Here is a 15210-nt window from a genome sequence, read left to right as displayed (position 1 = left end):
CATCACCACCTATTTTAGTATTATTTTTATAATTTGTTATGGCGGTTCTTTTTTCACAGAAAAGCTAACACTGGAAAAGGACACACGCATATACAATTCATCCATTGAAACATAGAAGAAGAAGACTTGTTCTAATCCGTTCGCGTCGCCGCGTCCCTAAAGTCTCAAGATGCTGTGGGTCCTCCTCCTACACTTGGACTATTCCTCTCTCTCCCATGCTTCCATTGCATTTGCATACCACGGACACAGAGGCAGACAAACTTGTGTCATCTTAGAACTACAACTTGTTTATCTTTTCTCTTTTCACTTGCTTTTTTCTTTTTTGGTAAAAAGAAAGAAAAGGTAAATGGCAAGAGATGAAAAGCGGCAGTGAGGATTTTGTATATAATCTGCATTCTTATATAGATATGTTATGCTACAAATGGTTTATAGGGTAAGCTTGTCTCATTTTCCTCTATAACATGTTCCAACTTCGATTAACAAACAAAATAAGAAATTCAAACTTAAAATCTCTTTTAATGTTGGAAATCTCTCATGACACGTCATCCCTTTTAATTACTGGAATATCATGCCAAGAGTCTCAAAACTCAAATTGTTCTATTCAGAGAGTTGAGATTTTTGAAGAAACTAATTAGGTAGAAATGGGTCATGGTTTTATGGACAATAGAAATGGACCATGGAGAGGAACCCACATATAAGCCCATGATATTCTAGGAACGAAAGATGAGGTGTAAGCAAGCAGAAAGCAATTGTAATTTGTATCAACACCACCACCCGCATATAAACATAACTTGCAAACACTACTAAATTAAGCAAAGAAAAATGAAATTATAAGCATCACCTAGACATATTTACACACATATTCCTCTTGACTTATGGATAAAGTAAAAGGTATACAAATTAATTTGATATCGACAACACAATTTCCCGCTATCATCTATTATGCACGTAACACAGGCCCAATTTTAGCACTATGACCCCTCTTTCATAAGCCACCCACGAGTCACAACCAACCATTCCAGTCTGTGTCTTGTTATCGCTTCGGCTTCACGGATTCGAAGGTAAAATTGTGCAAAAGGAAAAAAGAATCTGATGTGGTGTTAGCTGTTTAGGCAGTCATACGATAAAGCTTTACACTTCGGCTGTGAGGCTATCAGGTACACGTTTTTCTTGTAAAATATGCGTTCTCAGGCTACATTCCTCCACCTGCTCATTAAAAAAAACAACTTAAGAAGCAATTTTTGCAGATAAGTTAAAACTATGAGAGAGAGAGAGAGAGAGAGAGAGAGGACAAGTTGTACCACTCAAAACCTCCACCGCTCCTTTAATGATAAATTACACTTTCCCCTCCCACAATTGGGCCAAATTTCAGGGTTTTTTAGTATCTTTAGACATTAAAATTGAGGTAGGAGTTTCGATTATGAAGCAGGTTTCATCATTGGTTGGGATCGGAAAAGTTTCAAACTCAGTACAAGGAATAATGCTGAAAATCGTGATTATATTCTTCTATCTGATAGTTTTAATAAATCAAGTGGATAGAAATGAGGACAGGAGGAATCTGAAAGATGGCCAATATGCAGTATTATAAACCACACACAACTGTATCAGCACCAATGACGTCTCATTGTATTGTCAAATCTATCATTTTGCCTTTTCACAAAATCAACAGTACAGATCACACAGTGCTGAATTTGTTCTGGAGTAACTTGTGTAAGGGTCAATTTAATCTCATGATGGAATCGTAGACAAAATTCAAATATGTTAGGTATTGAAACTGAAACCAAATACAACATTAATTTACCTGCATGGCTGCAACTGTTGACAATAGATCTCTGCACTGACCAAGCAAATCATGCTCTTTTGCAGTTACATTTGCAAGTTCAGCCACCAAAGAGTTCACATCCCCAACCTATCAATTACAAATGGTATCAGACCAATGGCAAAACAAAACTTTAAGCAGGAAGTTCAATAGTTGGTCAGCTAGGGGTTAATGCATTGTTACTGGACATAATCATTTGCCGTTCTCACATCCAAACCAGGAGTGAAATAAAACATTTACATATAAATCACTCCATTGTTATAAATTAAAACCTATGGAATACCTTTTTGCTCCCAAAGGATTGCTTAATTGTCACTTGTCCTTGATACTACTATGTATTCTACTAAAAAAGGCAGCAGACTGAGGAAATTTTGAAATACTAAACTTGGTCGGTTGTATCTACAGCCACAGTAGGTCAACCATCTCTCTCTCTAACCCACACGTATTATCTATCTACTACCACCACTTACTACAAACATGACCTTTATTTGTAGTTCCCAGAATAACCATGTTTTAAAGGTAGCCTTGTACTCATGGTAACAACCTACCCACCCTTTACCCAGATCCTCAGACAGCTATAGATATATAACAACCAAAAAACTGGGCAGGGATTCCAATGGAGAACAAATGTCACCTTCGATAACAATAAGCATATTGATGATGCCATTGCTTGCATCACATCAACTGCTGAAGAAATAGCGTCCTTCACATTGTAGACATCAGCCTGTAGCAATGAAGAACCAGACAATGACAGATTATTAGGCAATGAGCTCTCACTGTATACAAGTTACCAGGTAAACAAAGATGTCTAAGAGAGGCACATACCCTTGCCCCTCCAACAACTGGAAGGCGGAGTGTGCTAGCCTTTAAAGCTTCGGTGGCCCCTGACAAAGAATTAGAGTAATCCCGATCCATAAGTGATAACTCTTCCAGATATATCATCTGCACTCGTCAAGAAATATAGGATTAAACTCAGAAGTTAGTAAAATACATTGCCAAGAAACATTTTTCTGCAAAAGCAATTCTTGCCTTCTAGCATATAACATAACAAAGAGAATATCTCACAACGGAGAATCAGAGAATCATTCTTAAGCAGCACAGTAAAGCAATTGTAGATCAACTTTCAATACAATGACTGACATTGGGTAATACAAAAAGACAATGAAGACAACTTATTCCTCTAAATAATTTCAGTTGCAAGCTCAGTTGGGAAGAGTAAAATCATAATTAAATGCATGAAAAATAGCATCAAATTACCTTCAAGGAGCAGGTACAACTTCAATTAGTGAAAATTATAAAACAAAAGATAGAATTCCAATAAATCACTCACATGACAATGAACACGAAATCCATGCAAAACCAGGTCAAATATTGACAAGAAATTGAAGCAGAATGTAGTGAGAGGTCTTACTTGCCCCTTGAGGATGGACGTTAGTTTCAAATTTTGCCTCAGCATTTGTAACTCTATCCGTTTTGCTCTAACTGATTCGCGAAGTTTTGAACTTGTTACCCACGCATTATAGAGGCTTCTCTGATGGAAAGCAGGAATTTTAAACAACAAAAATTAGAGTTAAGGACTGATTTATTGGAATGGAAATATTTTAACACCAATAACAAAGTAAAGGGATCCTGAAATCATACAACCCTCACTTATTCAATATTTATTTCAAACATGTTTGCAAACAGAAAAGTTTCAGCAATAAAAACTAGTTATTATACTTTTGAATCCTTTTTAACCCAAGAATTTTTAATGAGTGGTAACTACCCACAACCACATAAAATGTGCTCTTCATCCCACGTTCTGAAAACCGAATTTATATAATAAAAGTTCCATCTCCAACATCCGTAGAACATGCAAGTGGCTAGTATAATAACAGAAACATGTAAACGGGAACAAAGTCTACATAATTCCGATAAGCCCATGATAATAAATTATGCAGGTCATCTGAGCATCCATTTCTAAGACTTATAAAAGGCTGTCTGGAGTGTGCAGAACATCAAGTGCACGCATGAGCACAGTAAGAGATGCTTGAACAACAACGAGTTATATGTTGATAGTCAAAATGGGAAAAGAATAAAACTAGCATGTATTCGCAAGCTAAGTCCTAAATAAAGCCTAATGTTCTCCTATGAACATCCAAATTCAATGCACCATTGCAATTCAAGATTTTACAAAATACGCAATGCTATCCACATTTTCCTTTTGCACATCAATATCCAAGTGCATTTGAGGAAAAAAAATTGACACTATTGTAATGAAAAAACTGAAAGGGATGCCATGGCATAATATAAAGTGACCAAAACCTAAACTGAAACTTAAATTTATGAAGAATAAACTCTGCAGTCAAGAGAAGTGTAAAGGTGATCAATTAAGAAAAGGAGCAGAAAAGCAGTCAAAGATTCCCATACAAGAACGAAGCTTATAGAGAGAAGAAAATATTTAACAAAACCAAATTTACGCCATGCGTGATAACCAAAATGAATTAGCTGTACATTGAATACAATGAGTGAGGATTAAGTCCAGTAGCCATACCTCTGCATTGGACCTCTGTGCAGCTAGGGAGGCATTAGCTCTAGCATTTACAAAACGCCACTGCAAGAGCCGGTTATGCAAGAGCCTCACCACATGTGCATCAACTATCCGATTCTCTCCAACCTTCCCTCTTCGAACATCAGCAGCAAAACTTAAAATAGAGGGCGTGTTGCTCAAATTACTACTTGGAGTAGCGGCCACTCCATTCCTCACTCGAGAAGGGCTCACTCCCCTCATCGGCGAAGAGGTCATCAATGACCTACTGAGCTTACTTGGCGATGCAGGCCGAGCTGTCCCACGAATAGGGGATAACTGTCCCCTGCCATTCACAACACCTCGAGGAGATGACGCGGGATTATCAATAGATAACCTATTTGCCTCAGCAATCTTAGGAGAGCCCATAGTTCTCGCTCCAGCTCCAATAGCCTTAGACTCTGATTGGCGGCGTAATCGATTGTTAGTCTCTTGCCAAAACCTCGCTGGCACCACTATCCCTCTAGGCCGTGGCCCTTGTACAGCACCACCATGGCCATTGCTCTCATGTGGTCCTGAATTAGTACTACCAGAAGACACGCTATCAGTATCGGAACAAGCCACAGGTTCAGACTGTGTAGTAGCTGAAGTGCCATCATCAACAGCCTCAGTAGCTGAACCTAAATTGCACGAATTAGACCTCAATCTCCCATCAACATCATCCACCATCGAATTCTGTAACGCCCTAACCACATTGGCGCCAGATCCACTCATCCTCCTCCTCTCATCCGTACAATCCAAGCTCCTAGTCATACAATTCGGTTGCCTTAACCTCGCAGGCCATCGATGCTGCTCTGTCGGCTTCGAATTCTCACTCTGATCCGCTCGAAACGGCGTCGTCGCCTTCCTCCTCTCCGGCGTGCCTTTCCTTGTACTCGGAGACGGCGTCGGCTTCACTTTACTCACCTGGAGCGAATAGGACTCGCCTTGAAACGAAACCGATAAGCTCCTCGTTGAAGTGAACAAGAGCTTCTGAGCAGCAGACATTTCGCCGCCGCCAGAGCCACCATTCCCGATCCTCATATCCAAAGAACTAGGGCGCGGCGTGACCGCTCTCCTCCTCTCAACCGATTGCGAGCGCTTCACGGACTGAGACGACGGCATCGGCGTCCCCGCCGCCGAAGAAACGCCAGTTCTGGAAGGCAACGGCGATGGACATCGTCTTGTATTCGAACAAGTAGAGGCGGAGGAGGAAGAAGAAGACGACGACATGTACCGAGAAGTGACCTCTCGAGCTTTGAGCCGGCGAGGAACGACGACGCCATTTTCGGGGTCGGAGGGCAGAAGCGGAGGCCTTGTAGAGGTTCGGGGACGACCTCCTTGGGACGCGGCTTTGGGGTTCAATGTCGTAGAAACAGCAGCTACCATCGCAAAAACTCAAAATTCCATTCAAATCTCATCCTCCAAAACCCTAATTTTCCGGCAAAAGTAAAACCTTCAACCGCCCCTGCGAGTTCACCGGCGCTCACTTCTGAGAGGAAACAAGAAATCGTAAAATGAAATAAAATTACAAAAACAGAGAAAGTGAAGTCGCGGAGTGAGAGAGACAGAGAGGTTTCTGGGGGAGGCGCTTTTTATGTGCGCGCTTTTAGAGAGTGATCGGATGAATTTAGATTCTGGGGATATATGACCGTTACGACTAAACCGGCGAGAGAAAGAAGTTGTTTAGCCGAGATTTGGGAGCATAACTGTCGTACTAGGCACCCGTGTTTGGGCTTTGCCTCAGACCATATTTAAATAAATATTTCTTTTTCGCTTTTTTTGTTTTATATTTTTATTATTTTTTTATTTTTAAGGTTAATTGGGTACAAGCTATGGGGTTTGGGGAATGGGGCTCATTTTTAAATTTCTAATTAACTCAAAATACTATAATTAGAAGCGGGGTTAGGGCTTGACTTGTAGTACGATGGTAAGTAGGGGTATTTTGGTAAATCACATGAGAATGGTGACTAGTGAGTGAATTGCGCTAGTGAGCTTTGTACACGTGGCGGCGAGTTTATGGGCTTAGTTTGCACGCCCCGAGGGCTGTGCGTAACAGAGGAAAAAGGGAAACAAAATTGGAGATACGAATGTAGAGGAATATGAATCTTCGAAGAGACGTTACGCAATTCCTTTCTTCAACGTTGGTATTAAAAATTGGGCGTTTTAGTTGACCAAACATAGAAACTGCATAGTTTCTGGATTTCTATAAATAAAATCTTCTTCTCATACCCAAAAAAATAACACACACGCACAATAATGAAGACATAATTAATTATTTTCAAATTTATGAATTTTTGGCCTTTCTTTGGCCAAACGAAATAACGAAATTATTATGACAAAACTTTGAATATGTAAGCTGCATTTTTATTAACCACTTCAACTCAATATGTATTATTATTATTCTAGTCGACACATTGATACGTGTTCATGGGCATAACCATGATTCAACAAATACAAAGCAAATAGTTAACTATAATTATATAATACACATGTCAATTATTGACAAATGTAATAAAGATACACCTTGAGTTAACATATTTCCTAATATGTATAGCTTTCAACACTTTGCCACTCATTAAAGGTTTTGTTCTACTTTCTATTGGGTTCCAGGTGGGTGTTATCATAAGCTTGCTCCTTTTTTCTTGTCTTTTTTTAACCACATTTTAGCTATTGATAAATTGGGTTTACAGTATTTTCCTTAAAAAAGAAGGTGAAATTATGAAGGAAAAGTCACCAAACAATGTGCTAATTAGCAAAGTGATTTACAAGGCTAGCTTAGCTAACTTTGAATCTTACAAAAGTGAAAAAGGACAATCAACCTCCTTTATGCTTAGTAACTCCAACTCTCTTTAAGTTAATCTTAAGTCATTCAAAATCCTGCCTTGTTTTATATGCAATGATATCAGACCAAACCAACTCCCTCCCACCCCAATCCCTAATTTTTTTTTAAAGATTAATATATATGCTAATTATGATTACTTATGAGCCCACCGAACAAAACAAACTTTGGTGATGTGATTATCAGTCACCATTCACCAACAACTACATAGGTTTTTTACATGCTAGTCAACATATATGGTATTTTTGTGTATTATTTTGTGTGTGTGTTTTTTTTATTTTTAAAGCTAACATTGTTAGTGTTAAAAATGCCTTAAACTACACTATTATAAACGAGGGAGCTTTCTTACCAGACTTACCTTGCTTTTCTCTCAGAATTTCATCCTATATAAACTTGGACTTCACTTCCACTCTAAACCCACTATATGGAAGTTTACCGTTTTCACTGCCGTAATTAAAGAAACGTTGCTACAACTTCATACTTATCCATATACATGAGGGATTTTTTATTTTTATTTTTATTTTAAAGACATTTCTATTGAGAGGGACTAAACTCACACACACTACACAGATGCAAGGACTCGAATCCAAAATCTTTCATGGGGGAGAAATTGCTCCAAATCACTACACTAGTGGGTCTTTGCTATATAGGAGGGATATTGAGATTAGGGTTCATGGTTGAAATATCAATTCCACCAACATTCCATTTATATATATTTCAACCTTGTTCCTTGTCTCTTCAATTTGTGATGGCCCTTTTCTTCAAAGAACTAGCTAGCCCTATCTATCATTCTTTCTTTTTCTCCTTTTTGTTTTCAATCCCTTCTCCAACACTCTATGTATTTGTGTGTGTTTGCTTGTTTCTAAAAATGAAAATTTTTTGAGACCACAAACTAATATGCATATGAGAAGCATCTTATAATGCGGACAGTGATATAACACGCATGCGAAACATGATTAAGATTTAAGGAGTAAACAGGACCACTTCTGAAAGTCCTTAATTCGTGGGCACTCAATTTCACAGAATTTTAACATGACTTCTATTCTAACTATCTCTATATACATACTTTGCCAGCTTACGCAGAAAAGTATAACTTGTTAATCTCTTTCGTCGAGAGATTAAATAACAAAGCAACCATGTTAACCGAGTAAAAAGAGCTTTGCCAAATAAGCAATTTATGCTTATAATTTTCTTACATATGGAAAACTGTTATTCGCACTCCAAAAAAAAAGATACTTTCCCTTGTGAGATATATTGTACGACCATCGCATCGCACCTATATTATTTTTGGGATCTTCATCGATTATGGAGTTGTAAATTAGTTTGGGCAGGAAAGTATCTATCTTTTTCTTTAATTGTAGAAGAAAATAGGGAAAGAAAAAAGATGGGAAATAGAAGAATAAATGCAGAGGCATAATGATGAACAAGTAGCCATAGAATACTAGTTGTGGCAAGCAAGCATTGTATTTGTATTACAAAAAACAGAAGAAAACAAATACCTGCCTGCCTAAATGGATGAAAGAACAAAAGCTAAATTGGATGCCAGTTCCCCTCCCTGTTGCTTCTCAAGGACCCATGCATGATTACTGTTTTATTGCCTATATATATATATGCAGATCAGAAAGAAAAAAACCCAGAAGGCCCCCACTTCTCAACATAAAGAGGAGCAACACTACAGGGTTTATGGTTATCATCTACAACCTTTGAGAAAGAAAGCATCTTTCTAGGATGCTCCGTCCCCCACTGCACTCTCTCTGCCTATGTCTTCTGTCCCAATTCCTCAATTTTTTCACAACTTCGCTTTCAACAGGTCCTACATGTCTCTATCGTTTGAAGTCCGAATACGTGTAATTACTAGCAAACTATTTATATTAAGCATGCACATATTCGTAAAGTTTAGAGACACCGATTTTGTTCGCCGGATACAATATGCAAGACAGCTGCAGTATATCCAGACAAAAATTTATTTTTTGGAGTTTTCAGTTGAGCTGGATGCATTTCAATTTTGTGTACTAATGAATTAACTGTTTACTTCTGTCGTTTTGGTTAAAGAAGGAACCAGGTATAATTGTATTACAGCTAGCTCCACCCGAGTGTGTTAATTTTGTAAAGAGCATAGTTATATATGGACTGCAATCTGGCATCTCCTATGGCCTCCTCTAACATAACGTAAAAGAGGAATTAAGACAAAAGATGGTGCATTGATATTGCCATATTGCAAGATTTCTATACAAATGCCATCATAATGAATATGGACAATGATTGGATATCCATGCTTTTAATAAGATGTTATCAACTCTGGCCTCTGCTTAACAAAAAAATAAATATATTATATGAAGTTTCCGTCACAAGCATATAAAAAAGGCTATCAGTTTACATCATTTTAATAATTATGGTATGATATATATTTTTTTTAATGTAAGTGATGGTGTAAACTATAAAGAGAGGAGAGTTTCTTACACACACACACTATTAAGTTGTCATGGGAGTCCGAACCTGAGAGCTAGACCATTGATCTGCAAGTTAAGGCCCTTTCACTTGGTTAGACATTGTTGAATTTCTCGCTTAGTGTTAAAATGAAAAAAAGGGTCTCTTATAGAATCCCAAAATAAGAACGCTCAACTAAGCATACCAACTTTTTTGGACGTACACCCACCACACCAATCCATGAAAATGGAAATACGTAAACATCAGAAATCTAATCATCGTTAATAAATTATATATGGTTAGGAGTTGGGAAACCCTACTTGATTAATCACAACGTGTACTATAATTGATGTTGAAGTTACTAAAACCTGATTAGATTAGGTAATTCCTCCTAAAACTTGAGCATGGTAGCCCACGTTCAAAGTTAGGGATACTCAATGCTTGTGGGAAGTGATAATTTGTCATGGTCCCCTAGCTTTAATCACTAAAGGATGCTTCTCTTTCCACTCGCAAAGCCTGGAAAAGAGAACTGTGGCTGTCGGGACAACAGCAAAGGCTGAGTTTTCTTTTCAATTGTAATAAATGATAAATGAAAGATAGTTGTTGAATAATTTTTTTATTAAAAATATAGTATTATTACTTAATTAATGACCATATTACGAGAACTAATCATCCCGTTAGTTGAGTTATGGAAAAGTGAAAGTTATGAGGAAGAAAAAATAGCACAAATGGACCCCCAAAAGCTTGAGAGAGAAAAGGTTTGGGACCTCCATATGTATTATATATTCTGTGATGATGATTACTAGTGGCCTAGATTTGGTCATTAAACATCGTCACTCCGCCACCTAACACGTATTTAGTAACCAAAAGCTCTCACTTAACGAAACTAATTGTAAGCTAAAAGGGTATTATCTCAGTGTCAACCCTTTTCCAAGACGACCATGATCTTAATTAACTACCAAGAGTATCAAACTTTAAATCACTTTTATATGTGTCTCAGTTCAGATAGAGATTAAAGAAAGAATCTAACAGAACAGTGAACTTGCATAAGAAGCTGCAAATTATTTTTAAGGTTGTTAAAGACACGAGAACTTCATATGATGACAAAACGCAAACAAGTACAGGGCATGCACAGAAGTCTGAATTGGTGCATGAACATTATACACACAACATATATGCATGGAAGCTCGTTATGATGACAACTACTAAGTTGAAATTAACATAAAGATTCTAGCATGCAGAGACACAATAGAGGAACATGTCATGAGGAGGCTAAGGAGTGGCACCAGGACTGGGTTGAGCAGGAGGTAAAGGCTTTGGAATGTATGGGATTATAGGCGTGCCGTGCTCAATCGGACCCGGCTTTATGGAAGCTTTTGAACTTGGAGAAGGATCAATGGGGTGATAGTCATCCAGATTCACATTTCTCACATTGCCTTTCTTCTGTGTGCTTGGAGTGTAGCCATTCTCCTGTAGTTTGAGAGCCAGAGACAACAAAACCCAACATCATCAAGAACTTTGATTAAGTAGCAATTAATCAAACAGACAACAACTTGCAAATTTTGATGTATAGCTTGTGCAGTGCTTGACACAGATTTCTGATTGAGTGATTCAAACTTCTCGTAGACAATCATTTGTAGAGTTCATGTACCTTGAGCTTCCTACTTATAGCTATCCTTTTTGGCCCATCACCAGTGTGGTTGAAGACAAAATCTGGAAAAAAAACATTAGGCAGATTGTAATTTCATTGTGTTTCATTCAAGATAATGAAGATTTGGACTTGATAGATCAACTCCAGAAACAGAATTCAAATTAGAACATTCTAGAAATATCTCAATTAATTGAAAGAAATTTAGCAATTTAAGCATCAACAACTTACAACCAAATATATAGTCAAAATATAAATCAGAAAATAGTAACACTGCTAGCTACAAACTTGAAAGCCATTTTATTTGCTACTATTAAAAGTGAAACTTCAAATAAATCAAAGAGAAATAATTACCTGGATAAGAATAGCCATTTCTGCTGCTAGAGACATTAAGGACTAGTACTAGAAATGTTCCAAGCAGCAAAACCAAAACCCAAAACCCAGAAGCCTTCATCATGTAGAAATATATGCAATTACGCCAAATGACAAAGTCCCCAAGAAAGAGTGTTCTTTTGTTTTGTTCTCAGACTCTTCAAAAACTTCTCAGGAATCCCCTTTGGGTTTTAAGCAACTCAAACCATGAGAAATTTCACACGAAGGGAGTAGCTGGAAACAGAATCACCGGCCTTTCCGTCACACCAAGATTTAGAGGGCAACAAAGTCCACCAGGAATTCCGGGGAGATGACAAGAGTGGCTAAGAAGAACCCATGTCTTGCATTAGAATATGTAGCAAAAAACTGAATTTTTGGGTTTTCGGTTTTTGTGGTAAGTGAAATCATAAAAGAAAGCATGTGGCTTTCACTGACTCTACATTTACTGCATGCATCTGTGCTCTGCAGAGTATTTAGTGCTTCATTTAGTGTTGCAGTGGGGAGGGGGAATGAAAAGACATCAGTGCTCAAGGGTTGCCGTGGAATGTGAGCTTTTGGGCACGTCTGGCATTTGGCAGAGCGCCATTTGCATGCCCATTCGAAATTGTTGACGTTCATTAACGATAATATATTTATTTAATAGCTAGTTAACAACAACGGGGGTGTAGCTCATATGGTAGAGCGCTCGCTTCGCATGCGAGAGGCACGGGGTTCGATTCCCCGCACCTCCATATTTTTGTTTAAATTCTAGATTTTTCTTTTTCCCTAATTCTTTTCCAAAATTAAATTAAAGTTTTGGGGGTTTTAAGAACAGCCCAACTTGGGGGTTTTAAGAACAGCCCAACATAGCCTAGTGCCACTCAAATTTGGGTTTTAATCATCTTAAATCACCAAAGCAAAACACGATTAACAAACACACACTTTGATCAGAATTTAGATTTACAATACAAACCAATGAACTTGTTTTTTTTCCTTCTTTTTTTGGGTTGGCTCAATGACTTTGATTTTTAATATTGGAACTAGGTTTAAAACGACATTGCGGGAATCAAAGATGGTGTGCAGAGACACCAACCAAACCATCATGCATCGATCATCTTTAAGCATCGATATCTTTGTTCCAAATTCTTCTTCGCCAACAAAGTACGGGCTCAAATGCGACAACAACTAACATTTGTTACTGTTCTTCTTGCATCAAACGATAAGTGAATAGTCTAAAATTTATTATGAACCCAATCAAAATCATTGAAGCATCAACAACCAATGCGCACATCAATTGAAAGTTGAAACCAAAGAGACAGATACCAACTGGAAATAAAATTTAGACCCAACAAAACGGCCCAGTCAACAACTAATTGTCGAGCTTAAGATATGCTACATTATCATCTTAAATAAGAAAAGAGGAAAAGTAACAGCAACAAAGAAAAAGCTCTCCAGCTCCATATTTCTGACATCTTCATGGCCGATGCAAAATCAGATGCTTTCAACTTTCAGCGGTACTGCAATGAATATACAACCAACACAGAATTAATATCATTTCAAATTCAACACATTGCAAATACATACACAAACTAATAACAAGCCAAAGAACTATATGGAATTATAGATGCTAATAATTGATCTGCTACATGATCTCTGTACATTGAAATTCAAATTCAAGACATTGGCATACATACATACATACACAAACTAATAACAAGCAAAAAAGCTGTATAGAACTACAGATAATAATGATTGGTCAAAATTAAAGATATGTATCTTCCATCAACAAATCAATCTGGTACATTTTCTCTGTACATTGAATTTTTTTACTTCAATTTATTTGGAGGATGGGATATTTACATGAGATACCAAAAACGGATACAGAACAAAAGTGACCAAAACATTCAAGCTGATGACAAGTGGATGTAGAATTGGACAAATCCATCTGAGTTGTAAAATTAACACCAACCCAGAACATTCAAGCTAAATTGTGACTTGAAATGGGGCAGGGAAACGAGTACAAAAGTGTATATCCTATACCATCCAAAGAGCACCAAAAATAACAAAATAAAGGGCATAAGGATTGGAATTTATACCTTGATGAAGCCGATTTCCTTGGCGTTGCTGCGGAAGCACTGCCTGCAGCACATCAAGGCGTACTTCCGGATCAACCCATGAGGGTTTCCACATACCCGGCTGTCCAAAGTAACAAACAAGTTTTCCACATTAGACATGTCCTTCACCAAAAAATCTTCAAAAGCCAAAAAACTAAAATCTGAAATGCTTCGTCATATAGAAGAACATAATATTTTACCAAAATGTTATAATGCTAACATTTTACTAATCGAGTGATTATGCTAATATTTTACTAATCAAGCGATTGTGCTAATATTTTACCAATCAAGTGATACACAGTGATATTTTAGCAAAGTAATTTAGCATACATAATCTAAATCTCAAACAGGGAAATGCTGATTAAAAGAAAAATTCTACTAAGAGAAACAAGCCAAGATCAAACACTTGCAAAATATAAGAACGATTGAGGCTTAGATATGGGGAAGAAATTCATACCACGTACGGGAACCAGGCCCGTAGTTCTTCGGATGAGAGTTCCAAACGTTGGAATGGCCCATTTTGATTCTTGCTCGGTCGTCTTGGAAGGCCGCCTTCAACTTACTGCGTTGCTTCTGCAGCTGCAAGAAGACGATGGAGTTCTAAACCCTAATCCTATGACTGCCATTTTGTAAATTCTAGTTGCTTTTATAGGTCTAGGAATGAAACGCAGCGTTTTAGTCATTCTTGCCGCCTCCATGTAACGGGCCGTTTCATCCTCCAATCGGCACGTGATAGTCCCTTTTCTTTTCAAAATTACAGTATTTAAATTGTCAAAATTAAAATGAGATGGACCAAAATGAAAATTGAGTTAAACTACTAGAACAAAAATATATAATATGACTTTTTTTTGCCTCGATGTCCTTTCATCATATACGTCATTTATAAGACGAAAACTAATAAGGGATCTTCTAATTTTATCCAAATTCATATTAGCCAGCTGAATTTTGCGCAACCAATTTAGCATTTTCAACTCTATGTTGTCAAGCATAACATAAATATGTAACAACTTCATAGTATGTTGGAAAAAAAATATACAAATTTATAAATAAACTCAATCCTAGACATGTATTTATAAAAAAAACCCAAACACTATTTAAACATAGAAACACACCCAAAATCAACAATTGTATATTTTTTGGGTGTGTTTATAAATGAGTTTTGAGTGTGTGTAATGATAGGTTTTGGATGTGTTTATAAATTGTTTTGGGTGTTGGGTTTTTTTATAATTTCAGCCCTCATTTTGGGTGTTTTAGTGAAACCCAAAAAAAAAAAAAAGGTTGGTAATATTGTTTGTTTAATTTACAAAGTGATATTTTAAACTACTTTAATATACGGGAAGAGACATCAAATTCAAATAAAGAGGACGAGCACACTATTTTAGCCAATTGAGTTAACTCATGCAATGTTTTAGAACAATTTCAATCAATGTTTCAAAGGATCAAAACTAAAGTGTATTTTGTAAG

General features: G+C 37.2%; 3 protein-coding genes and 1 non-coding gene across 4 annotated transcripts; 1 reads left to right on the top strand and 3 right to left on the bottom strand.

The window, feature by feature from the left end:
- Window positions 1-781: 781 nt before the first annotated feature.
- Window positions 782-6097, bottom strand: LOC103320412 (QWRF motif-containing protein 2). Its single transcript, XM_008222092.2, has 6 exons — window positions 4353-6097; window positions 3231-3350; window positions 2645-2761; window positions 2454-2543; window positions 1802-1909; window positions 782-1206 (listed from the first exon to the last, which is right to left on the bottom strand). The coding sequence occupies exons 1-6, from the start codon at window positions 5751-5753 to the stop codon at window positions 1132-1134; spliced, it is 1911 nt and encodes a 636-aa protein (XP_008220314.2). The 5' UTR covers window positions 5754-6097; the 3' UTR covers window positions 782-1131.
- A 4586-nt stretch (window positions 6098-10683) lies between these two features.
- On the bottom strand, window positions 10684-12102 carry LOC103320411 (Glycosyl hydrolase family 35 protein). The gene is made up of 3 exons (XM_008222091.2): window positions 11636-12102; window positions 11285-11346; window positions 10684-11103 (listed from the first exon to the last, which is right to left on the bottom strand). Exons 1-3 carry the CDS (start codon window positions 11736-11738, stop codon window positions 10906-10908), a joined length of 363 nt encoding a protein of 120 aa, XP_008220313.2. The 5' UTR covers window positions 11739-12102; the 3' UTR covers window positions 10684-10905.
- A 209-nt stretch (window positions 12103-12311) lies between these two features.
- Window positions 12312-12384, top strand: TRNAA-CGC (transfer RNA alanine (anticodon CGC)). Its single transcript has one exon. It is a non-coding gene; the product is annotated as a tRNA-Ala (tRNA).
- A 468-nt stretch (window positions 12385-12852) lies between these two features.
- Window positions 12853-14369, bottom strand: LOC103320410 (small ribosomal subunit protein uS14z/uS14y/uS14x-like). The gene is made up of 3 exons (XM_008222090.2): window positions 14204-14369; window positions 13729-13828; window positions 12853-13149 (listed from the first exon to the last, which is right to left on the bottom strand). The coding sequence occupies exons 1-3, from the start codon at window positions 14263-14265 to the stop codon at window positions 13141-13143; spliced, it is 171 nt and encodes a 56-aa protein (XP_008220312.1). The 5' UTR covers window positions 14266-14369; the 3' UTR covers window positions 12853-13140.
- Window positions 14370-15210: the final 841 nt, after the last annotated feature.

Source organism: Prunus mume, linkage group LG2 (genome assembly GCF_029339155.1).
Source record: "Prunus mume cultivar Tortuosa linkage group LG2, ASM2933915v1, whole genome shotgun sequence".
NCBI classification, from domain to species: Eukaryota; Viridiplantae; Streptophyta; class Magnoliopsida; order Rosales; family Rosaceae; genus Prunus; species Prunus mume.
The sequence above is the reverse complement of the archived record's forward strand: the minus strand, read 5'-3'. Positions and strand labels throughout refer to the sequence as shown.